The 26,627-nt window shown below is 35.1% G+C and overlaps 1 protein-coding gene across 13 annotated transcripts in view; it reads left to right on the top strand.

The window, feature by feature from the left end:
• Nucleotides 1–25,791, top strand: part of LOC106132641 (transient receptor potential cation channel trpm) — a 169,516-nt gene extending 143,725 nt beyond the window's left edge. For 7 of the 13 annotated variants that reach the window (XM_060949632.1, XM_060949631.1, XM_060949628.1 and 4 more), the window contains 18 exons: nt 657–814; nt 2,914–3,104; nt 3,877–4,022; nt 5,025–5,246; nt 6,183–6,416; nt 6,632–6,754; nt 7,381–7,572; nt 9,835–9,921; nt 10,724–10,913; nt 11,063–11,180; nt 11,749–11,766; nt 12,798–12,940; nt 14,944–15,106; nt 16,114–16,287; nt 17,648–17,827; nt 20,895–21,013; nt 22,123–22,297; nt 23,101–25,791. In XM_060949632.1, the coding sequence (XP_060805615.1) occupies nt 657–814; nt 2,914–3,104; nt 3,877–4,022; nt 5,025–5,246; nt 6,183–6,416; nt 6,632–6,754; nt 7,381–7,572; nt 9,835–9,921; nt 10,724–10,913; nt 11,063–11,180; nt 11,749–11,766; nt 12,798–12,940; nt 14,944–15,106; nt 16,114–16,287; nt 17,648–17,827; nt 20,895–21,013; nt 22,123–22,292 (2,628 nt within the window). In that variant the 3' untranslated portion in view covers nt 22,293–22,297; nt 23,101–25,791. The remainder of the gene's footprint in view (nt 1–656; nt 815–2,913; nt 3,105–3,876; nt 4,023–5,024; nt 5,247–6,182; nt 6,417–6,631; nt 6,755–7,380; nt 7,573–9,834; nt 9,922–10,723; nt 10,914–11,062; nt 11,181–11,748; nt 11,767–12,797; nt 12,941–14,943; nt 15,107–16,113; nt 16,288–17,647; nt 17,828–20,894; nt 21,014–22,122; nt 22,298–23,100) is intronic. The other 6 variants (XM_013332102.2, XM_060949634.1, XM_060949635.1 and 3 more) reach the window with 5 other exon arrangements.
• The last annotated feature ends 836 nt before the right edge of the window (nt 25,792–26,627 follow it).

Here is a 26,627-nt window from a genome sequence, read left to right as displayed (position 1 = left end):
CCCAACCATTTATTACTCCTCCCTTATTGTAATAGTCCCCAATTTTTTTGTCCAAATATGACCACTTTGTCACGTATGAGGACAATCAATGTTATTTATATTAATGAATTCCTTTCACAATAAATAAAGAAAATAAAAAGAGGGGGTAAATTGAAGCTTAAAACTCGTAAAACCTTATTCGGAACTAACGACCACATAAAAGTTTACTTTTTCTAAACTAATTTTTTTATGATTCTCCGGAAAATAAACTGTGAGATCGTTTTAATGCTAGCTTTTGTTTTCAAAAAAATAGAAATAAGAATTAAAATTAAAAATTGTGTGGTTTCCTATAGAAAAAAGAATATAAGAAATAGAAAAAAGGAATAGAACTCCATTTCTTTCCCATGAATATCGTGAAAGGTGACTTAGCGATAGGCTTATAAACTTGGGATTTTTCTTTTAGGCGATGGGCTAGCAATCTATCAGTATTTAAATCTCAATTCTATCGTTAAGCCAAACAGCTAAACGTAGCATATTAGTCTTTTCAAGACTGTTGGCTCCATCTACCCCGCAAGGGGTATAGACGTGATTATAATATGTATGTATGTAGAAATAAAAAACTTAAAGAGTTTAGATTAAATAAATATTTGTCTAACCAAAGTATTTTATTGTTTCAGATTGCCTACATATTGTTCCTATTGATGTTTACGTATACAGTATTAGTCAAGATGGATCCGACTCCATCTTGGCCAGAAATTTATTCTATATGTTATATATTAACGTTCTTATGTGAGAAGATAAGGGAAATAATTACGTCCGAACCAGTTGCTATTAGGTAAGTGACAATTTCCTATGTATTATTGAGACTTTTTTTACTCTATTTTTGATGCTGCCTGACACTCTCTTATAGATTATTTCTTAATGAAACTGTCAGCTATAAATTTCTTCCTTACATGACATTGTGTAAAAAATCTTGATGAATGAACTGTTAAACCAATCAAAAACTGTTAAGAATAATATATATTATATTATATACTAGCTGTTGCCCGCGACTTCGTCCGCGTAAATTTCGAGTTGAATCTTAATCATACAATCAGATACAGACAGACAGACAAAAAATGTAAAAAAAAAATTATCTATCCGTTTTAGTCAAAATATTAAATGTACAGACAAAATATTTTTACCATTTTATTATATGTAGTATTTTGATTTTCAGTTTTTTTAAATAAAATACTCAAACAATTCAAAAAAAAATATTTTTATTAAAAAAAATATCTTGTAATTGTTGGGATTCGAACTTGGACCGCCAACTATTGGACCATCGAGGCCGTTGCGTTGGTGTCGAAATTAAAGTATACTACATACATATGGTCACATCTATATCCCTTGCGGGGTAGACAGAGCCAACAGGCTTGAAAAGACTGAATGGCCACGTTCAGCTATTTGACTTAATGATAGAATTGACATTCAAAAAGTGATAGGTTGCTCGCCCATCGCCTAAAAAAGAATCCCAAGTTTGTAAGCCCATCCCTTAGTCGCCTTTCACTTATATGTTATAGGTATAATGCTGTCGTATAATGATAAATGACTTTGAATTTTTAATTTCGTAACTTATTGTCGATAACTTTTTTTTTAGTGAACCGATTTTGATGAAACAAACTTTAAATGTTATTCTGAGTTAAAACAAAGCAATCGGTGAAAGTTTGAAGTAAATCAGTTCAGTACTTTCAGAGATAATCGTGATCATACATACAGACTGACAGACAGATAACATATTTTAAAAAATATTTTTGCTTTCTATTATTCATTCTAAGTGTCCCTCTATCCATTTCAGTCAAAAATACTAAATGTAAAGACAAAATATTTTTACTGTTTTATTATATGTATAGATGTAGATTAATATAAATTAAAATTAAACTTTGTTGTTAATTTCATAGCTAAGAATTGAAAATATAATCGTGGATTGAAATTTGAGAGAGAATTTAGTGGAAAAAAAAATATTTTATTTAATATTACAAGTTAATAATACAGTAACACATTAGCAATTAGCATTTACACATTTTAATTTAAAACTCAATAAAAAGAAATGGGCAGGACCCTACGAAAAAAGATAAAACGATCAAAGGATGTTTCCTGTAAAGGAATTCATTGAAAACGTTATTTTCTCTAGAGATTTATTTCAACCAAATGCCGGCTTGCCATCAAAAGACGCCAGTAACAGAAAAAACTTTAACATTTTATCTTATACAAAGAAGGCTTTTTAAGACGAAAAGATATTTAATTATATATATCAGATTTTCATGATTTTTTTACTTTAATTACAATTCGTTTCCAATTTGTCGTAATATTAAAAACCTTAAGCTTGCTTCTATTTCGTAGATAGAAGTTTTATTTTTTCAAGTTGACACCTCTAGCGTTCTTGAATAGAGGATCATAAGAACTGACTGCCGGGTATTGTGGCAAGTGGATAGACGTATATCATACTTCTTTTGTCTTATTCGTATTGATAAATCTTTTCATTCTTCGATTCAGGGTACCTAACTCTGACCTGACGTTTAACTAAAACATTTCCGATATTGATCTTGTTTCGAATATCACTCTTATTTCCTTCACGAAGATCTAAGCATTGTGTTACTTCTATAAAAGTTTCATTTTCTGCTTTTGAGATATAAATCTAAAATAAATACATACATGCATCACATATTACTCAGATTGAACTAGCACCAAAGAGTGCTCCTGACTTGTGTGTATTATATGTAAAATACTAACTCAGTAACATTATGTTTATTAAAGTTTATTAAACATCCAAAACCCAGCCAAAAGTTAGTTTTTCATCATTCCCTGGAGTAGAACTCGGATCCTTGTATATCACAGACAAGCACCCTATCGCTGTGATGATAAACCATTGATTTATTTATACACTTAAATTTTCAGACATAAGTTCAGTGTGTGGGCTTGGAACATGTGGAATACGTGTGACGCGGGCTTCATCATCTTCTTCCTCGTGGGCCTCACGCTACGGCTGCGTGCCGGCTCCATGGATGTCGGCAGGGTCATATACTGCGTCGATATTATATTCTGGTACTTGAGGATACTCAATATACTGGGTGTTAATAAGTACTTAGGTAAGTTTTGGGTACAACTGCAGACTGCTTTGAACAAGGTCTGGGTTGTACCTGGTTCAAAGTATACCTATTACTATTCAACAGAATAATGCCGCAAACTTAATTGGGTACCTTTGATCCGGGTACAATCAGGGGTGGCATTTTTGACTAGTAATGTTGTAATTTTTTTTTATAAATCTTAGGTAAGACGGTCTAAATGTCAATAAATTTTGCTGATAACTTTTGGGTGTTTCATAAATTACGCTTTTATCTCTTATGGGATAGAGCTTAAGGCTATAAATTTAAGTAAATATATACTTTTCAAAACCACCCCAAGGACCCTAACCTAAACCGTAATAATGGAAAAGCAATAATGCGAATGATTTGAACCAACTAAAACAATTATGTATTCGGTCCGTTTCCCAGTAGGTAAAGCAAGCTCCGAGCAAAAAAAGAAACGTGAAATGATTTGGCAAAGAATTTACAATTTACTGCTTAAAACAAATATTACTAAATGTAACCAAAAGATTGTGTAATTAGCTAAGATACTTTAATAATGTTTCAACATACAAACATATACATATATTTATCCCTTAGAGGGTACAAAGTCATCAAAGTCAAACAGTATTGTAAAAGACTGAAAGGCTACGTTCAGCTGTATGGCTTAATGGAGGAATTGAGATTCAAAAATGTTGTTACAGGTTGCCTTATACCGCCTATAAAAATTGTAATGTTTGTAGTAATGTTTCTAGCTTAAGATTTTTTTCGATGATATAATTTATGCTCTCGGCAGGTCCTCTAGTCACAATGATGGGTAAAATGGTGAAAAATATGATATATTTCGTGGTGCTATTGTTAGTGGTGCTAATGTCGTTCGGAGTGGCGCGGCAGGCAATTCTCTATCCCGACAAGGAGGCCAGTTGGTACCTCATTAGAGAAGTAAGTAGCTTTTAGTATAGACAACATATCCATTCAATAATTACGTAGAACAACTTACAGTTCTTCCAATTATTATTACGTCACATATCTATCACCATAAACGTGACTTCACTTTCATCCGTTTTGAATTAGGATTTTTTAATTATTAGAAACAGGAAATTTAAAGGTTGTGTTTCCGAAAAAGTGTTTGGAGTATAATTTTCTAACAACTGAGTTTGAAACTAATTTAAAAAAGGCATGTACATATATGACTTGTCATATCAAAAAAGGCAAAAGTAATAACATTTAAAATGCTTAGGAAGGCTCTCTAAGTTATTCTTAGGCTGATGATGATCATGATGAAAATACATTGACTACGACAGTTGTACCAAACCTATCGGTTTCACACCCAATCGATGTATAAGTGCAAACTAGGTACTATCAAAATTATCGGAATTCCTATCAAAGCAAGTTGCTGAAGCTATACTCATATCTCGCCGGTTAATACTAACATGAACACCATCTACGTTTTCCATCAGCACTACTAACATTTCCAGGTATTCTTCCAACCGTACTTCATGCTTTACGGCGAAGTTTTCGCCGAGCAAATGGCGCCCCCTTGCGGGCGGCCCGGGTACGAGGACTGCCGCGTAGGCCACTGGGTGCCACCAGTGGTCATGAGCGTGTACCTCCTCATCGCAAACATTTTACTTGTTAACCTCCTCATAGCGGTCTTCAATAACATCTTTATCGAAGTCAACGGAGTGTCGCATCAGGTTTGCGCCTGATTATTGCGCGTTATTGTCGTAGTTTCGATGTTGTATTTTAGTTTTGCACCTGTTGCGAGATTTGATTACGTAGGGTTGGGAGTACGGAATCTATTTCATCTTTATTATTATTAGATTAAAATTTATTATTTAATTTTAGTTAGTTATTAGCTAGAGTATTTAGACCTTTTATTTTATCACCTATTTTGTTGTCCCTATCATTTATTTTTTGTTGACTAGGCTCCGTTTTTTGTAGATATTCTTCCAGCCGTACTTCATGTTGTACGGTGAGGTGTTTGCCCCGGACATCGACCCTGTATGTGGCACGGACATTGGCGACGTGAAATGTGTCACTGGGAGATGGATCACGCCCATTGCGATGACGATATACCTGCTTGTCGCAAACATTTTACTTATAAATCTTCTCATAGCCGTCTTCAACAATATATTTAACGAAGTCAATGAAGTCTCGCATCAGGTTTATTTTTGTTTATGCTTTTTTACCAACGTTTATTTAAAGATTCATTTGAAATCGTCTTTATTTAACGTTCAACAGACAACTTGTTCATTAATTGACACACTGTTCAAATGCGGAGCTTAATCGAAAATGATTTGGTCGTAATAATGAGATTGTAATTAAAATAGCTAAATTCACAAAATGACTATTTGTAATAATCTATAACAATTTACAAATTGAAGTCTGAAAGGTTTATAATGTATACAAAACTAATGAATATTGAAAACATCTTCAAATTAAATCTAAGAGCATTGTCAAGTCTACTGGAAACTCTTAGACGCATCGTTAGCATAAAATTGAATTTCAAACGTATTTCGTAGGTATTTGATATAATTTCTGTTCCTAAAATAAAGACGATTTTCAACTGAACAATCTTAGATTCTAATAAGATACTAACAAATTCCATCATTATTGCATATGCATACATAATGCTTATTAGTTTATTTTGTAAAACTGTTAAACGCTTTGGTATCTTATTAGACAGTTTTTGATTTAATTGCAGTTTCTGTTAAGTTTTGATTTTAGATCTGTTCACACTATTTGTTATTAAATCCAATTCAAATATATTTTTAATAGTAATAGACTAATATCACTAAAATATCTTTTGATAAGACTAAGGACTTCTAAGTCTATACGATTCTAAGATGAGTACCCCTCCAAATATGTGTGAAAAGTGTAAATGCTTTCAAGCTAAATAGAACTGGTTAGGTAATAAGGTAAATATGTAGACAGACAGATGCAAGTTATTTCTAACAGCTCAGGTTAATGTAGTAACTTCAGATGAGGCCTATGTCCAGAAGATTTCTAAGCACTATTTAATAACTAGGGAATCAGGAGAATGTAACCATAAAATAGAATAATGAACCCAATTTCTTCAACACAATCTTATTCCTCCAGGTGTGGATGTTCCAAAGATTTACAGTGGTGATGGAGTATGAGAGGAAACCGGTTCTGCCACCGCCATTGATAATATTCTGCCACATCTACGCGACAGGGAAGTGGATAACAAGGAACGTCTCCCACAAACGGTTCCAGTACGACAATGGATTGAAACTCTTTTTGGAGAAGGAGGACATGGAGAGGCTCTATGATTTTGAGGAGGAGTGCGTCGAGGGGTATTTTAGGGAACAAGTTAGTTCATGTTTAATTATTCCCATAAATTGATTAAACATGTTATACATTTCTAATGTCCAATCTATAACAAAGGTTGGCCAAGAACAAATTTTGTCGTATTGTCTTTTATAAGAATCCTTATGAGCATGCAAATTTTATACTATATCTATTTTTATGATTTTTTTTTATTAAATATATAAAAAGGATATGAAATATGATTTTGTCAATTTCAGGAAGTTAAATTATCTAATTCTATAGAAGAGAGAGTAAGAAACACAACTGATAGGGTAGAAAATATAACGACCAAAATGGAAGACTTGAACCAGAAAGCTAATTGCCAAATACAGTCAATGCAGGCAAGTATACAGACTCACAAATAGGAAAACTTATGGAAAAAAGGTTAACTTATATCCAAAAACACAGTGTCGTTCTCTTACCATATAAGCGACCAGTACATAGTAGGTACGGTGGCTTCATAAAAATATTTTAAAGACATTATTATCTTAAGAATAAAGACCAACAATAACATAATCAAGTAAGTAAAGATTTATATCTTTACTTACTTGATTATGTAATATGAGCATGAATATATATAAGCCTAATTAGACTATTAAATGCCAGTTTCATGAAACCAGTTAGTAATTTGCAATTAATTTCTAATATTATGTTTGTAATAATAAACGAGTATAAACAATGGTATGTATGTATTAAATGTGACCCCCGTGACTTAGTGACTTCAATCGACAATTGTTTACTTTTATCGTGTGCTTGCCATTGTCTCAATTCCTTTAATGCAATTGCATTAAAATTAGCAATTATTTCCATAAATTTGAACATTGTTCAATGATTCTATTTAAATTCTACTCAATGCACATTGTATTACTCCCATATGTATTGTAGATAGAAAAATAAACAAATTAAAGATATAACAAATATAATTTTAATTACGAAGAAATACCTAGATCGATCAATTCACTTTCAGAGTGTAGAATTTAGGTTAAGAAAATTAGAAGATGTAGCTGAACAAACAATGAACCACCTCGCAGTCATACACCGGTTCATGGCGACCCATCCCTCGCTGGTGAACCGGGGGTCCACTGACACCCTGGGACCCCCTCCTCCTACCTTCACATCAGGAGCAGCAAGACTCAGAACCGCCAGCGATAGATCTGAGGTATGAAACATACAAAAAACTACTTAATCACTTATGACTAGAGTTGAATTTCCTATTTCTCTTTATGAACATTGATGCTACCCAAACAAAGAAAAATAAACTCTAACCCAAATAGTTACAGTAAATATTTTAATACATCAATTTTATAGCTTGAGGTAACACCAAAGATGTTACAAACTCTCAATAACTTTAAACTGTATGACACCGCAACAGAGTTCGTTTTTGTACAACGTTTGTTATTTCCGGGTCCCTTATACTAGGACCGTGAATATTTATGGAAGCAGATGACTCTCCCGGCACTCACAACTTGTGTGATACTAGAATTTATACCACAGATCCTGTTTATACTAGTCAAGATGTGTTTAACTAGTATTTATATAGATAGATTTAGTTTAACATTCAAATCCGATTTATATATCGTCGTTATTTGTGTCTCAATCAGATTTTAGCCGCGTATCGTACAACTTGAAATTCTGTTTTTAACCTTTTATTGATAATTTCGGAAAATCGTCCCTTAGCTTTCTCTTTCACTCATCGAGAAAATATGTGTCAAACAGCTTCCTAATCCCAGTTCGATATATAGGTAATCGTTGTATCTAAGTTAAGTACTCATGATCTATCGGTACTAGAAGAGCTTCATATAAATATTGATGATATTGTAGATATCGCGAAAGCAGCTTCCGATAAAGAATAGGTCCCTTTTTCAAAACCCTAATGCGTGATAATGGAAGCCAGTACTTAAATTGATTTATCTTCTCGCTTCAACCAAGTTTCCATGTACAGTTCTCGAACAATGGGAACACAGATATTAATGGCCGCGATCAAACGGATCAGCCAGTCATCGGGGTAACTGCCATATTCACGCGATGGGTCACTTTGGATAATGGCTGCAGATTGTCTCGCTATTTTTGGTCTAGTATTTTTATTATCATCATCCTAAAATGTACAGTAGTTATGCAGTATTTTTGGTGTTATCAGAAGGGTAAACACGTAATAATTATTTATATAGTGACGAGTATAATATTCATTTGTAATGCTAAATAATAATTTAACGAGTTAGATAGTATTATCTTCAACGAATAAATTATTTGTTTTTATTATGTGCTGCGATTTTTTTAAATCGTTACTCTTTGATTGTTTTGTGTTAAAATTCAATAATTATATTCTACGTTTGACACAGCTTCTGGAAATTCAATGTTTCTACTTTCCGAAAATGCTTTAGAACTAAACTTCAGCATAATATCCGTCAATGTTATGTCCGATATCCTAACGTCCAAAGAAGGAATCCTTGTATATACGTGGATTTTTCGCTACGTAATCAACCAAAGTTAAAAGTTACCAACAAAACATTCCCTTTACTTCTTCGCTTGTAAAGAGTATTTTACATGATATTGACGGTCTTTTAATTGCATGACTAATTTAACTCAGTTGTCGTTATGTTGGTGCAAATCGACTTACATTTATAATTAGTGTTTTGTGTTATCAGATTGCCAGAATCGTCACCACTTTTTTTACACAATAATTAATGATTTCCTTAGAAATTCTGTCAATCTAAACTTGCATGTATACGATGATGTGACGTACGAGAAACTTTTATTCAGAGTAACTATAACTACAATGTTAAAGCATAATGTACAATATTGAGATTTAACAGAATATCTAATAAATAACAAAAAAATCAAAAGAACTATGAATTGAAAACTAGATAACTATGAAAACATTTCAAAATTGACTAGAGGTCATCTTTAAAACGGTAAATGCTCCAAGAGCCATCTCCATTAACCTAGAATCATTCAAAACGTTTCTTACATAAATTCTAGCTTCTAAAACATCGTTCGGGCCAACCTGCTTAAAACTTAATTAGGGTCGGTAGTTAAGTTTAAAACTTCCGACGACGTCACATCACCGAGTACACTCAATGGATGTGTCGCTAAGGAATCTTGCACAATTGGAACAATTGCAGTTATAAATTTTAGAATAAGCTTGCTTATAGAATGAGCAAGAAATTTAGAACTCGATTTAGAAGCAGTAAAAAAATAATCAATGATATTTATTATCATCCATGTCATCAATCTAATTAATCCAAAACAAGTTCATACTTATTTCACAATATTGTTAATAGTAAACAATAATATTAAAACCAAATACGGAACTTCTTCATTAACAAAATAAAGAAATAATTTTCATAGCAATTTTGAATACAGCCGACAAATTATTTCCAATGTTCCTTTTGTGGATGATGTTTTCCATGGTGACGCACAGGTGCTGTCAGACTCAGACACAGGTGCGGCGCGCTTCGCGGTCCGCCCAGTGCAGGAGGAAGACGAGCAAGCCTCGCAGGCCTCCGAAGTAAGCGCTTCCATTCAATATAACCCCGCGTTCACACTGCCTAAACGAAATGCCCGCTTTCTCTGCCCTCCCTTTACATCTCCAAAAGGACAATGTCAAAATTGACTCAGAGCTAAATGAAATTTGGAGAAGCGGGCCTGTTGCTTAATGCACATAGAAGTATCCTATTTTAGAGTCTGTGATGTTATTTACAGAATGAGAAACCCAATAAAGAATCTATTGTTGTAAGTAAAGCTACACGTTTTGTTTTTATGAAATTACTTTTACTTCATTTATATATTTTTACATCATGACAATTTAATTGCAATCGTTATAAAGTTTTGACAGTGTTCTCTCTTACGTGTTTGGGCAGTATAATTCGCAATAATTCTAGATAACGTTAGTTACAACTGGCACACTGTAATTGCCTTGCTAAAACAGCAAACAGGACCGCAAATGGCTGCCTTAACTTGTCTCAAACGGCCTGGAAACGGAGCCATGAAAATATTTGTTCAAAATGCTTTTGTGTGTCGTCTGAGATAACACTTCTATTATTTGTAAGCATTTATTCTACACTTTCAGATAAGCTTGTGTGCTTCCAGTATTACATGTTAATTTAATAAAGTCCCACCAATGTAACTTTACACTGTTCACCTTATTTTTGTTATTTGCACACACTTGCAATGTCTTTGTATATCCACTTTTGTTTTTTTCTCTACTTCAACCACTTTCATTTCACGCTATATAAATTTTCTTTGTGCATGGAGGATGAACGTTACATAACTTTGGGGCCCCATGACATATTTGTTATTTTTCTTATTAGGATGAGATAATACATTCCGGTCCTGAAGCTGTAGTGCAAAAGGAGCCAGAGGCTGATTCAGACTCAACGTCTTCTGGTGGAAGTGTTGCTGGGCCTGAGATTACAGTTATAAGAACGCAGCCACCTGTCACACCAGCAAGACAAAGATCTTCAGATAGCAATAGAACAGAGCCGAGCGAAGATAAGAAAAGTTAGTTTTATCGCCACAAAAACTTTTTTTTTATATTTCAGAATTACTCCTATAACTTACTGAATCAATCATCCATATTCATCAGTTACCTGATCTTGATTTTCAACAAGTTATTAAATTATTGCTAATTTGTATTTTTTGAAATTTAGTACCTTCTTCAACGGATGACGCGTTCTTGCCGGAAGCCCAAGAAATGCCTTCAGATCTCCATAGTCTTAGACCTCGCACGACATCAGCTGCTACTCGACGAACAGCCAACACCAGACGGTAGGTTTCTCTTTCTATGGGTTCCTTTAATCGTCACGCAGGAATCAATCAAGGATTAGGGTTATTTATGTGTGTTTTTTTTTTCTTGAGTAAGTACTTTGATGTTCTATAAATATTGTAATTTACATGTTTATTCACATACATTAAATTATCGGTGTTTTACGATTGTGAAAAGTTTTAAAGTACTTTAGTAATCATTTTATAATAACTCTTTGTACTCGTACTTAAAAATGAAAAGAATCTCAAGTGCTTACTCAATTTAGAATACTTCATAAGAGGGCAAATTCTATTCGTAAAGTGGCTGTTAATGTATTATAATTCTGAAGATGTCCATTTTCTAAAATTTCTAGAATATGGCGTCATCATATTCATAGAAGCATGAGTGCTCTGTCATTTTCATTTGAAATTATTCACTTGACCATCCGACCGATACCGACTTCAGTGTATCTATCAACCATTATTTTGATTTCCGTACGAATTGGCGAAATCTTTATTTTAATGAAACCAAAATTTTATCATCATCATGATTGTTTTAATTTAATTTTTGTTACCTTCTTGCATCTGTTAGGAGACGATTATGGAAACAGTAAGTCAAATAGAGTCATATGGTGATTGGCTTAGCTTGTATTTAGCGATGTAGTTAGATATATCACTTCAATGTGTAATCATACACTTGCAATAGCTTATCACAGATGAACACTACTTATCACTTGATATCATTAACAGACTGTTGCACTTCTTCGATTACTGACATCACGCGAGTTTATGTATGTGTGACTACTCATGAACGATATGTGATCTTTTCCTTAATCAAATATTGTTAAAACTACCTCACAAAGAAGTTAATCATTTTCGAATACTACATCTCTTTTATCTTGGCCGCTTCAATATCTATTTCTACGACTACTTCTAGCATTAAAGTCGATTAATCTTCTATAATTTCACTATCCTTTCTATTTACACATTACTTACCTCTATTTTCAATTTTCACAATTATTTTCAATGTCCTTAAGCAAATACTTTGGGGTAAGTGAGAGTTACTTAATACAAGTTCTGTCAAATGAGACTTGATATCATAACATCTCCAAACACGATAACACAGTAAAACATTAACACATTACTTATACCAAGTATTTTAAAGAAATATAAATAAATATAATTAAATCATAAAATCTTGTAAATAATATGTTATGCCAGTTTTTAAAAATACCAATTCAAGCAAATAAATAAGATTATCCCCGATCTATGACACTACCTATTTTAATAATCTGTCTTAAAGATGTTTATTAAAAGATTTAAAAGAACGTCAGCGATAGAAATTTTAGTTCTCTTAAAATTGGAATGTTCAAATTTTAAAAAATCTAAAATGAACTTTCGTTTTACAATTTCAATTTAGATTGTGATATTCCATATATGTATCTTGATACTAGTTCAATCGGCCACATAAAAAAATACTAACTTGATAAGTATATATTCCCTTTTCTATTAGGGTAACTTCACCAACAAAAAATGTGTTTATAGAATAAGATGTTCTACTTCCCAAGCAATCGGTATCATCACTCTTCATCTAAACACATTCTTCTCACACTACTCTCAAGGCCTGGTACATTCCAACAGACGTTCGGAAGGTGGCAACGAATGCGGGATGGGTGGTCACCACTCCGCCCAGCACTTGGCTCCTCGCAGACAACACAGTCAGACACACTCCGAGCCAGACAACTCTGCTGTAGATGCAGGATCTGTCCATAATTCCATTACTGGTGAGTGTAAATAGATCTTTGATGACGATGCATTGGCACGAAGTTCACTTAAAACTGCACTGAACAACTGTTCTACTGAACAGTTGTTCTAATGATTTTTTTTTTTAAATAAAATTCAAATAAATTTTTTATCTAAATCTGGTTTTGTTAATAGGTCTTCGTCACAGAAATCTGAACAATAATTGCCTTAATCCTTACAGTTCTGGGGTGCTCATTTCGTTCTCTCCTTGTATTTCTTGTTCGACTATATCTTTCTTTTTATTTATATCGTGGAGTTACTTTTTACAAAAGCAATTATTTTTAGTACGTCAATCATGATCTTAGTTTGATGAGTTTACCTGGTCTAATTATTAACATACAGATTAGAGAGGCGCACTTCATAATTTGATAAAAAAGACAATTTCTCACCTGTAGATTTTTCTCGTGGTCGTCTAATAACAAAGCTACACCCTAGTTATAAGATAAAATAAGGAAGATACTTTATCTCATGCAAATGAGGTGACGGAAGCTTTCCTGAAAGGTTATGAGAGTGAAAGAAATTCCGAACAATTTTAAGAAAATTTATGGCGTGCGGGCTAAAAAGGTTCAGCGCTGGGTGTTGGCCGTACATATATTCGCCGACGTGAGTTTTTTACTTATGAGTTATTTATATACTTTTGCCTTTTTCTGTGGTTTAAAAACAACGTCCAACCTGTACATTAGAGCTAAATTAACAACGATTTTTTATCCATGCTTAGTTCAACTTCAGTTTGACGTGTTAAAAAGATTCATATTAAAAATTTCTTCGTCCTTCTAGCATTTGTTTCGGCTACGGCGCGTGTTAACTATAACAATGTATTAGTATATTATCTTTATACACATAGTATTATGGTAAAATAATCACTTACCATTAAGTAGGCTCTAACCTTGTTCACCAGATTAAAGTATATTGGTTTTTTGGGCTGAATAATTCATATAAATAATCTAATACATCCCCTCATTCCCTATGGAAATTACTTGATATGCCGCAAATACTCGGACCTACCTAATTTGGGCTTCATTACCGATATCATTGGGGTCTTCTATATCTGGTTACCGATTACGTAAATTGGTTTTTGTGGTATGACGATATCTGTTTTTGTTAGTTTGTCTGGACTTTACCTAGACTTGAGTAATCTCTATGATATTCATAGCACTTTTCTTAAATAATAAATACAGCTGTATTAATGTGAATTTCGTCAACTGTGCAATTACGAATACTAAAGTTCTTTGAATGAAAAATGAGAACTCGATGGAGAGACTGGTGATTCAGGGCCAGGTGGAAGGCAAGAGAACAAGCGGCTGATCACCAACTCGCTGGACTGACCTGATCAAAAAAGTTACTGAGTCTACCATGGTCCAGCGTACTCGCAACGTCTGTAACCGGCAGAAATGGAACACATCACTGAGAGAACAATCCTTGGGAAAGAATACGACCCGCCGAACACCTCTTCGTGTACCTCATCTGCGCAACCACGACCACTCTGACAAGATTGTTCGACTAAGAAGAAGAATTAATGTGACAACTAACAAATTAAAAATCAATTTAACGTTAAAAAAATCGTCTTCATCGTGCGAAATGGCTCCTGTCTGACCGCAGCAACCAGGGATACCTTACCCATATAAGATCATGGTTGCTCTTCCAATTGCATTAATGGGCACACAATATTTTCCCTCACCGTAAGAGGTTAGCAATTAGAAAGAGTCAATGATATTAGATTTGAACATGTGCCACTGCAAATCATGCAAAAAAATTCAAAAATTTTCAACCAATGTTGTGAAACCAAAAGATAGTCAAATCTCTACTTAAACCTAAGTTTACTGCCGCTTTCAAGGCGTCAGTGCAGAAGAAGCGGTAACAAACTTTACTGCAGCATTTTCTTCATGCATTTTAATTACTTAATGGTTTAATCATAGGCGCTCATAACTCCGAAAGACATCTTATGTCATAATATTATCCCCCTAAAGAACAGCTTCTCCACCAGGTCCATCTGGGTGGGAAGCCACTGGCGGCGCGGCCGGAGTACCAGGTCGGACCAGAGTGGGTGCTCCTCCGAGATCGTTACTCCTGGCGATGCACGAGTACACCAGCATCACTGATGAGCTGGAGACGGTATATGGGCTTTTTTCGCCACCACATACCCCAAGGTAAGATCGATTTATGACACTAAGTTTGTATTGCCGTCCAAAATAAGAAAACCGCAATATTTGTTTGCTTCTTTTTATTACGTGCGCTGATTTATCTGCATTAGCACCTTGGTCATAACTGAAAATTATCATTTTGCTATAATTTCGTTGAGTTATGACTTTTTTTGTATTGCTGCAACTCAGGCCCTTATTAATTTGTTATTTTATATGTACATTGTAAATTTGGTGTAGCAAATCAAATACATGAATATATAGTATATTATAACAGCTAAAACTACAGCTAACAGGTAAAAATCTCTCAACTATGCCAACATATGTACGGTCTAGGTTTCGCATTGAGAATAAGTACATTTGCCGGATTAAGCTAGGTTCAACACTGAAGATGCAATCTACGAAAATAGCATACACTCAAAACTGCGTGCTTAAATCTATTCCGATTTCCCAGGTCATTATTAGTTAGTATGTATTTACTTACCAGATTTGATAGACCGCCTTTAGAGCAGTGAGGGTATAATCCCTGATAGCCCGCAAGCATCACCTTAATTCATAAGGATTATCAGCGAATCCAAACATAGCGCGCTGATTCTCCAAATTGTCTTAGCTTAAATGCTTAATATATCAAGGGCACCAATCACGTCGCGTCTCCACTTCCCTGCCAGGACCGCTTCTTCATCAGCAAGGCGTCGGCATGCTAGTGAAATGTCAAACCCTGAATTCGTATTAATCCTTGATAATAATTATGTGGACACAAGATTAAACATGCTGATTCACAACATTTTCTTGAATATGCTTATCTCCAGATTTTACCGGATTCACCTAGGCTGGTCTTATAAGACTAAAAACAAACATTCAGTGTACAAAATCGTTCGTTGACTAAAAAACCTGTTTATCTATCGCCCGATAACTACAAACTATGACGTCGAACCGTTCGTCGTTCAAATCACTATCGAGCATTCAAACTCAAAAAAAAAATAAGACAAACATTCAAAATTGCTTGATTAATCCAGGACACCAATCACGTCGCGTCTCCTGTCCCCTGCCAGGGCCGCTTCTCCATCAGTAAGGCGTCGGCATGCTAGTGAAATGTCAAACCCTGAGTTCGCACTCTTCATGGAGAAGGAGCATCTGAGAGGCGCCGAGGAGGACGACTATATCATGATGGAGAACCTCATTCAGAGACGGTGAGTGTTCGTTTTAAATTGTCTATATGCAAGTTTTATGTACTGTCAGATAATCTCCGCTTTTTAAGTAAACAATAGTACACAAAGTTGCTTGTAGGTATATTCAAAAGTAATAGACATCATAATATTTTTTATTAATAAAGAACTTTTCTTAGAATTATCAATCTTTGATGTATATATGTAATATGTCTTAAGTCTTGTTATCCAACATGTAGGGTCCAGTTTTGTTGTACCATTCTACAAAGGGCATAACAGATAACGCATAAGATATGGCATCATACCATTCTCGACAAAAACGCAGGTCTCGAAATTGGAATTTGACAAGTACCAAGAATTTTTCATTTTTAAAAAGTCTAAAACTTCACTTTTTAGTGAAATGAAAAAAAAAAAAGTGAATTATTTAATTTTTTTTTTTGAAAGCAAAATAAAAATTGGACCCTTTGTGCTTGGAATATCAGTAAAATGTATTATTATTGTGTGGTGATGGAAATTTCATGTGCTGGGTTGCTCTGGTTGTCGTTTTACATCACATCCGTTCCATTCCCGATTGCTGGCAATTTATGCTAACGGTCCCGATAGCAATACCAAATAGCTCTGCGATTGAAATATGGCGAGCTGGAAATACAAATATAGCGCGGTTGCAATGAAAAGTAGATACTTAGTGTGAATGTATGTATATGTTTTGTGAAATATATAAGTAGTCGGATAGGTAATAGAAATAATATTTGTTACTTTTGATGCCTTATTTTTGAGATGTGTACTCTAATACCTAAATGAATGTTTGTACTCTTAAAAAATTATGACCTTAATTACTCAAAACATCGAGCTAAATACTCGAGAGTGGATTAAAAGGCAATTTTTTTAATCAGAATATTGAATTTTAATAATAACTAGAAATCAACAATCAACAACAAAATCCATACACACTTAATTCAATAGAATCATTTCAAATAAAATCACATGCACAAACCACAAATCAAATCAAAGTGCTTTAATCTTCATGTTTGAGGAAAATGTGTGATTTGTGTTAAGACACGACTCATTGTAACCTTTCGTAATTTGCTGTCTAATTGCTATTGTGAACGTATTAAATAAATGTTCCCAACAAATGTGTATCATGAGTTTTTCAGCTTGGACGTTAGCGACTTTAGTGAATCTGAATGGAATTCTACAAGGTAATTTCGATTTTTTTAATTACCTACATTCATTGATAAAGGCAAAAGGAAGTGTTTGGTTAATTTACGAACCAATGAAGTTATGAATTCCATACAAATTCACTAAAACCGCTTAAGACTGTCCCAAGCAAAACTCATGAACGTCGTACAGAACATAAAACTACAACCATCCAATCTGCCAGTAGCCTAGAATTGGGGTGTGTGCTGGACAGATACGACGAGGAGAGTGGAGAGGCCGAGGGTGGGGAGGCGAGCGGGATCAGCATCAGCGTGTGCGTGAACACGAGCGGAGAGGAGCCGGCGCCGGTGCCACACCAGACTAGCACACTTCTGACTGTTAGCGATAGACGGTTGCCGCATCAGAGGTAAGTTTGAGACCTTTAAGACTATGATAACCAACCCGCTAGTAGTTACAACAATGAAAGTGAAGAGACTCAGGGTGTGGAGCAGCCAACGACGGTGCCACACCAGACTAGCACACTTCTGACTGTTAGCGATAGACGGTTGCCGCATCAGAGGTAAGTTTGAGATCTTTAAGACTTTGATAACTAATCTGCAAGTAGGTACAACGAAGAAAGTGAAAAGACTCAGGGTGGGGAGCAGCCAACGATGGTGCCGCACCAGGCTAGCACACTTCTGACTGTTAGCGATAGATGTTTACCGCATCAGAGGAGTTCGAGACCTTTAAGACCATGATAACCAATCCGCTAGTAGGTACAACGAAGGAAGTGAAGAGACTCAGGGTAAGAAGCAGTCAATGATGATGCCGCACTAGGCTGGAACACTGCTAACTGTTAGCGATAGTCGGTTACTACATCAGAGGTAAGTTTGAGACCTTTAAGACCATGATAACCAATCCGCTAATAGGTACAACAAAGAAAGTGAAGAGACTCAGGGTGGGGAGCAGCCAACGATGATGCCGCACTAGGCTGGAACACTGCTGACTGTTAGCGATAGACGGTTACCGCATCAGAGGTAAGTTTGAGACCTTTAAGACTTTGATAACTAATCCACTAGTAGGTACAACGAAGGAAGTGAAAAGACTCAGGGTGGGTAGAAGCCAACGATGATGCCGCACTAGGCTGGAACACTGCTGACTGTTAGCGATAGACGGTTACCGCATCAGAGGTAAGTTTGAGACCTTTAAGACTTTGATAACTAATCCGCTAGTAGGTACAACGAAGGAAGTGAAAAGACTCAGGGTGGGTAGAAGCCAACGATGATGCCGCACTAGGCTGAAACACTGCTGACTGTTAGCGATAGACGGTTACCGCATCAGAGGTAAGTTTGAGACCTTTAAGACTTTGATAACTAATCCGCTAGTAGGTACAACGAAGGAAGTGAAAAGACTCGGGGTGGGTAGAAGCCAACGATGATGCCGCACTAGGCTGGAACACTGCTGACTGTTAGCGATAGACGGTTACCGCATCAGAGGTAAGTTTGAGACCTTTAAGACTTTGATAACTAATCCGCTAGTAGATACAACGAAGGAAGTGAAAAGACTCAGGGTAAGAAGCAGTCAATGATGATGCCGTACTAGGCTGGAACACTGCTGACTGTTAGCGATAGACGGTTACCACATCAGAGGTAAGTTTGAGACCTTTAAGACCATGATAACCAATCCGCTAATAGGTACAACAAAGAAAGTGAAGAGACTCAGGGTGGGTAGAAGCCAACGATGATGCCGCACTAGGCTGGAACACTGCTGACTGTTAGCGATAGACGGTTACCGCATCAGAGGTAAGTTTGAGACCTTTAAGACTTTGATAACTAATCCGCTAGTAGGTACAACGAAGGAAGTGAAAAGACTCGGGGTGGGTAGAAGCCAACGATGATGCCGCACTAGGCTGGAACACTGCTGACTGTTAGCGATAGACGGTTACCGCATCAGAGGTAAGTTTGAGACCTTTAAGACTTTGATAACTAATCCGCTAGTAGGTACAACGAAGGAAGTGAAAAGACTCGGGGTGGGTAGAAGCCAACGATGATGCCGCACTAGGCTGGAACACTGCTGACTGTTAGCGATAGACGGTTACCGCATCAGAGGTAAGTTTGAGACCTTTAAGACTTTGATAACTAATCCGCTAGTAGGTACAACGAAGGAAGTGAAAAGACTCGGGGTGGGTAGAAGCCAACGATGATGCCGCACTAGGCTGGAACACTGCTGACTGTTAGCGATAGACGGTTACCGCATCAGAGGTAAGTTTGAGACCTTTAAGACTTTGATAACTAATCCGCTAGTAGGTACAACGAAGGAAGTGAAAAGACTCGGGGTGGGTAGAAGCCAACGATGATGCCGCACTAGGCTGGAACACTGCTGACTGTTAGCGATAGACGGTTACCGCATCAGAGGTAAGTTTGAGACCTTTAAGACTTTGATAACTAATCCGCTAGTAGGTACAACGAAGGAAGTGAAAAGACTCGGGGTGGGTAGAAGCCAACGATGATGCCGCACTAGGCTGGAACACTGCTGACTGTTAGCGATAGACGGTTACCGCATCAGAGGTAAGTTTGAGACCTTTAAGACTTTGATAACTAATCCGCTAGTAGGTACAACGAAGGAAGTGAAAAGACTCAGGGTAAGAAGCAGTCAATGATGATGCCGTACTAGGCTGGAACACTGCTGACTGTTAGCGATAGACGGTTACCACATCAGAGGTAAGTTTGAGACCTTTAAGACCATGATAACCAATCCGCTAGTAGGTACAACAAAGAAAGTGAAGAGGCTCAGGGTGGGGAGCAGCCAACGATGGTGCCGCATCAGACTAGACACTGCTGACTGTTAGCGAAAGACGGTTACCACAACAGATGTAAGTTTGAGGTCTTTCAACCTAAGAAATGTTTAGTATATCCTAGATATTACCCTTAATTAAATACGGGGCTGCTGTCTAGTTTTAAGAACTTTTATCTTTTTTTGTTCTCATGTAAGTGGATTTATTGTAATATTTTATGAGAATAAATTCTTTATACCTTAGTCTTTTAAACTATAATAATCAATGTGCCACAATCGTATTGGGGTGTGTACTAGATATACAAGGAAGAGATTGAGGAATCGAAGCTGGGAAGGTAAGTTAAGAGGAACCAGCCAGGGTGCCGCAGCAGACTTTCACTCTGTTGCCTGTTAACGATAGGCGATTACCTCGACAAGGGTGAAGTGATGTCAATTTCCTGCAGTGACTAATACACCGACCTTATACAAAGCAGAAATTGGTTTTTCTGTCAAACGGGACACGGGTAACATACAGGAATCGCTCTTAGATTTCTTACACTATAACTTTTATCACCTCCACTGAGAGGACAAACGCTTAGGGTGATGATGGTCATGAGATTGTAGGGAATAGCAAAACAAGACGAGTGTTTTAAAATTTTGCTACAATTTTTTTATGGTAGAGATTAATTGTGATTAATCAATGAATATACAAATGTCATCAGACACTCCCTGAGGAGGTCGTCAGCTATCGACAGTCGTGAGCTGCCGTCTCCTCTGCAGCCGCTGCTGGGTGACGACGCTTGTGGCGAGGTGCTACTTCCAGTCCCCAGGCAACCATCAGGTAACTTGACTGAAGCCTTCAAAAATGCGTTATGTAAATTGTTGTTCATGTTTGTTCTTTGCTCGTGATCCAATATGGGTTAGGTTCCATAGAAACAGGTTACGAAAGTCAGACGGGAGCCGCTTCGTGTCAAAACCTGATTTACCCATTATGGGGACGTGGTTAAAAATGCACCTCTGACTCCTCAGAGACGACGCTCGTAGTGAAGTGGTGCTATTTATCCCTAGGCAACCATTAAGTTATAGCCATATTGTAAGTACGTAATCTTGTTACTTGTGTTGGACTCACTATATCGACATTTTATAATGGCAGCCATATCGAATTTATAAAACTATAATTGAAAAACAAATTAACAGTGAATCTGACTGAAATTTAGCTCGCTTCAATTAGTCACTCCCAAATCGGGACAATATTTATTTTATTTATATGAAAAGCAAAGACCTAAATCTTTAAAACCGATTTTTATTATTGCATCTATTCTTCTCGGATTGGAAACAAAATAGAACAGCAAAACATTAATCATAATAAATATTCTGTTAGTTAAACTCGCTGACATAATATTTATTACACACTCAAGTGTAGGAAATTAAAGTCATAGACTCGTAGATATTGTGGAATGAAATTCCCATGAGCTTTCGAGCTTATTGGTTTTCCATGTAGCTTTACAATTTCGTAAAAGCAATTTTATATGAACAGATTATGTTGTTGTTTGTGTTGCTACAGGTTTTTATATAAAAATAGTTCAATATATATTATTGAAATGATTTTTAAAATAGTTTAGAAGGTTAATCAAATTCTAACCAAAATAAAATTGTGGCTTAAGAGATAATAAGATTTTGTATCTTCAAAATGGAAAGAAAATTTTCATTATACTTGTAATATGTTATAGATATTGTTACCGATACTTACTTGTTATGTATTGTTACTAATGTTACAAAAAGTAACGCTAATCTCAGAAATTTGTGGACCGATTGTGTCCTATTTGAAACGTTGGAATGATTGTTTTGTGAGGAAGGTTTACTCTGTATTAAACCCGTACGAAGCCAGAGCGAGTCGCTAGTTTAGCTACAAATGAATCGTATCTATCTCCATCTCATTCCTACCCGCAGGCGACACGAACGCCTCGAGCGAGCTGTCTCTCTCGCACATGGTGAGCGAGAACCTCCCCCCGCGCCCCTCCATCGTGCTCGACTCGTCGCAGCTGCCGCGCCAGCGCTCGGCCGAGCAGCCGCCGCAGCCGCAGCCCCCCACTCCGGCCCGTCCGGAGACCATGTGCTAGACTTGGTGAGATCTTCAATTCCGAAACCCGTCATTTAATTTATCTTCTAGTTTAGTTTATCTGACTACCTTTTTACATTGTACTTTCTGGTCAGCAAACTTGTAGACAATATGCTTTTTTGATGAAGTCTTGGTAAACTGGTGGAAACTTGTTTAATATGAAACTTAAGAGTTTATGAAAACGGCGCGACATGTCCAAACGAACTTGATTATCTGGCATCTGGCCACGAAGTTACGTAACATACTCGTAAGTATGTTACAAAATTGTACTTCTGGATAGGTACATTATCTTGTTTCATTTGCTTCGGATATATAATAAACTACAAAGTACATATATATAATTTAAAAAAACTTTAAAAAGGTCACACACTTGAAATTCAAATAGAGATTAAGTTTATAGCAATTGATCATAATAAGTTCGTTCCGATGTTAACAAATTCTGGTAAAAATGTTGTTCTTTCCCATAGATGTCGTAAAAGACGATTAAGGGATAGGCTTACAAACTTGGGATTCTTCGTAAGACGATGGGCTAGCAACCTGTCACTATTTGAACCTCAATTAAGCCAAACAACTGAACGTGGTTTTTGTCAGTTGTCAAGTTCAAGACTCCTGGCTCTGTCGTTCCCGTAAGGAATATAGATAGACATGATTATATGAATGAATAAGAAATATTATCTAGAATTAAATTGGGTAATTAATATAATTAATTGATCCCTACTTTTGAAACTACGACTGAATACGATTAAGTTATTTGGGACTTATATTACTTCTTTTTAGATAATACAACTGTAAATATATCACTTTCACAGGGAAATCACACAAACAATCTTTTATTCAGCCCGCAGATGTTACGAAAATCGGGTCGAGCTACATCTCACAGAAGCACACGCGAAGCATAATCGTAATAATAAAAAAAAACACCAAATATGTTAATGTTAAACCGTTTTCTGACTCAACTTCTCCCGTTTCCATTGAGAAGGCCATTTTGGAACCCCTTATCACTGTTATGCCTTTAGAACGATATATTTTGTTACTGTATCTTCAACACTGCTACTAGACTGACCTTTAACCAACCATATCGAACTAGGGTTTCATACTTTATGATCTAGACTTGTTAGCATTGTAATATAATGAAGGTGAACGAATAAGACAACTTTATAAATGATCTATTCGCTTAATACTTGGGCAATACTATTTTTATCGCCTCGCTTAGTGGCACAATATTGCTGTAAATAAGCTGAACATTGATCTTTTTTAATGTTTTCCCTCTGTTTATAAGTATACGGGCCAGCGCATATTTCTTTCGTACTTATTCGCTAATTGATTGATGTTTTAAATTTGAAAATGCATTCAATATGTGAACTTATAATATTCTTATGAAATAAATTTATTTTGACTTATATATTGTCTTCATACATATTATATCAGCAGCAGTTAATGAATCCATTTTATTTCACTTGCCATTTACTATTTTCTCATTTTCAAATTTAAAGACCAAATCATTCAATTTTAAATCTTGAACGTATTACACACTACAAAGAATGCTTGGAAGCGCGAAATTAAGCTGTGTTCGAAATGATGTTAAAACTTTATGAGAATTGTACAGAATACTAAGGGATGACAAAGGACAATACAAGTTAGTGCTCACTATGTATATAATTGTCAGAGTGTTATCAAAGGCTTAAACGAGTTAGCGACAACACTTTTCAATCCTAGTGAAACCAATAAATAGTTTAACAATAAGGACAAATAATGTTTTGCAGATATTTCTACACTACGAAGCTTATGGTATGGTATGATGGACCCATCCATATTAGTACAGTCAAGGCAAATTTATAATGAATTGGGGTAGGTCGATATGCTGTTGACTGTACGTCTGATCAATAATCGCATTTTTCCTGAATATGCTGAAAGTTTTTTATATGAACATCTTGCTTCCTTTAACAATAACGTTTATTTTTTTATATTTTGTAATTTACTCTGTGAAATCATTAATGACCACGGTAAGCAAAATAAAGTTTGAAATAATCTATCTAGCCTTTATTGAGAAGTGTTGCTACATAACTAAAAATGATTGAAACCAGAACTGAGGAGTTACATAAAGTAGGTATTATGTTAGATATAAAATCTATAACTAAGTACAGCAATTTAATTTACCAAAAGGAATAATGAGTGTGATGTTGTACATTATATCAATCGGAATATCAGTGAGCACTATGAATCTATGTTTTTAAGCTTCAATTATAAGTTAATGTAACGATTTCCATTTACGACATATCAGAGAAATTGAGTTATGATATTTCTTTCATACAATTTTGTACGTTACAACTGATGCCTCAATAGAACTTTATATCTTGAAATTGTTGACCAATTTTATTGATTAAAATAAAATAATATGACAGCATGCTTCACATAAGTGACGAATATTAGTAAATTGACAAAATAAGTACTTATTATATACATATAATAGAAAAATATGTCCGAAAACTTACCATTTAACTTATGTAACTTTTTGATTATTTTTAATGTCTTTCTTGTTCATTTTCTTTAAAACCTCCAATAAAAAATGGTCATCACAATGTGTTCAATTATACCAAATATTTTATCCAAGTTTCCATTTTATTATATTTGCAGTACAATCAGACTTTCATCTTTGTATATAATTGTAGAGAATAAACGTTCGACGACGCGACTATGTATATTTAATAGATTTTTTAAAATAATTCTATAAATTAAGACAAAAATGCAATAAGTTATTTTAATTTGTAGAATAGTGTTAAATGTTTCATCATATCGTAGGTTTTCTGATGGATATTATGAAAAGCAATAAAAATGTTTAAATTGTGAAAACAAACGACTTCCATGGTACAGTTAATAAAAGAATTGAAATAAATTTAATAGCAACCGTGATCTTATTTACGTATTTACACATTATGCTGTGTACATTGATAATGTTTGTATACCTTGAATTAAAATTTCTTACATCCTTAATAATGAATTACTTGTTTTGTATGTTTCCGTCCACGTATCAGTTTAACGCATTAATTTATCACGTGAGTTTATATATTTTACTTTTATTCAACTATTTTTATATCATTTAGATACCTATAAATATATGTTATACTTAAGTATTCCATTGTATTTTTTGTCCAAATGGTTCCAAATCAGATACCTATTTTCTTAGTTTAAAACTTAACTTTGTCAATGAAAAGATGAGAGAGTTTTGTATTGCCTTATTTACATTTCTAAGCATACAACATAATGTGTTAATACCATCAAATCATCTGGGAACTGCTTTGCCTCTCGCTGATTGAAGCGACACTTTATATATTTTTTAATCTTTCATCTTACCTTTAAGCACAATATTTTAATTATATTTAATCCTTATTGGGAGTTTTACTTCGTACTTATTTGATTCGATTTTCCAGAGTGATTAGAAACTTCGTCTGTGTTATGTAAAACATATGTACAATAAAACAATAAATATATTTGTGATATTACAGACGTGTTTTCATTTATACAATTTTGTTTATTTATTTTTAAGATGCCAGGCTTTTACCCGGGCCTATACTCCTATAGATATTTCCAGGAAGAATGTAACTAATAAAACAAATTTCATCAAATTATATTATGTATAGGTATTTATTGTAGCATTCTAGCAATTAATCCAAAATGAATCGAAATTTTTCTCGTTCGTGAACTTTTTCAGTTGTGTAGGAATCGGACCCCAGTAAACAAAAACACAATAACCTTCTAACTACATGCAACTATTCTGCCGGTGAGGTACAGTCCAGTAAATTCTTATGATTTATGCAGAAAGTTTACTCTTTGTGCCGGCGAGAATTTATGGAGTTTTGTTAAACCTAACTACCGCTAACGATACTACGCTAAATTGTATATTTTTAAACTGCGGTTTATCTTGTAAAATAGATTAGTAAAAAAAAGAAATGAAGTGAGAACCTAGACAATTATGTTATGTCACTAGTCCCTTCAGACTACTGAGACAAAATCTACTCAATAGGACTAGTGGGAGACTGAATCAGTTTGTTAGCAGATGATCATACGGTGAAGGAAAAACATCGTAAGATAACCTGCACTTTCAGGCAACTGGATGATTACACACCATGATATGACTTGAGGAGTTATGTTCCCCTGCAAAGTTGCGGAGGTCAGATGGGAGTCATTTCGTGGAATCTTAACCGATTTTGACTTACCCAATGCCTGATCAGTGAAAAACACACAAAGGGCTCCTTTTTAAAGAATCGAGGATGAATAATGTCAAAATGACTACTAAGCTGGTGTTCACTTGCGCAAAAAAGGTTACTGATGTCTTACT

The sequence above is a fragment of the Amyelois transitella genome, chromosome 19, assembly GCF_032362555.1.
Source record: "Amyelois transitella isolate CPQ chromosome 19, ilAmyTran1.1, whole genome shotgun sequence".
In the NCBI taxonomy this organism is placed as follows: domain Eukaryota; kingdom Metazoa; phylum Arthropoda; class Insecta; order Lepidoptera; family Pyralidae; genus Amyelois; species Amyelois transitella.
The sequence above is the reverse complement of the archived record's forward strand: the minus strand, read 5'-3'. Positions and strand labels throughout refer to the sequence as shown.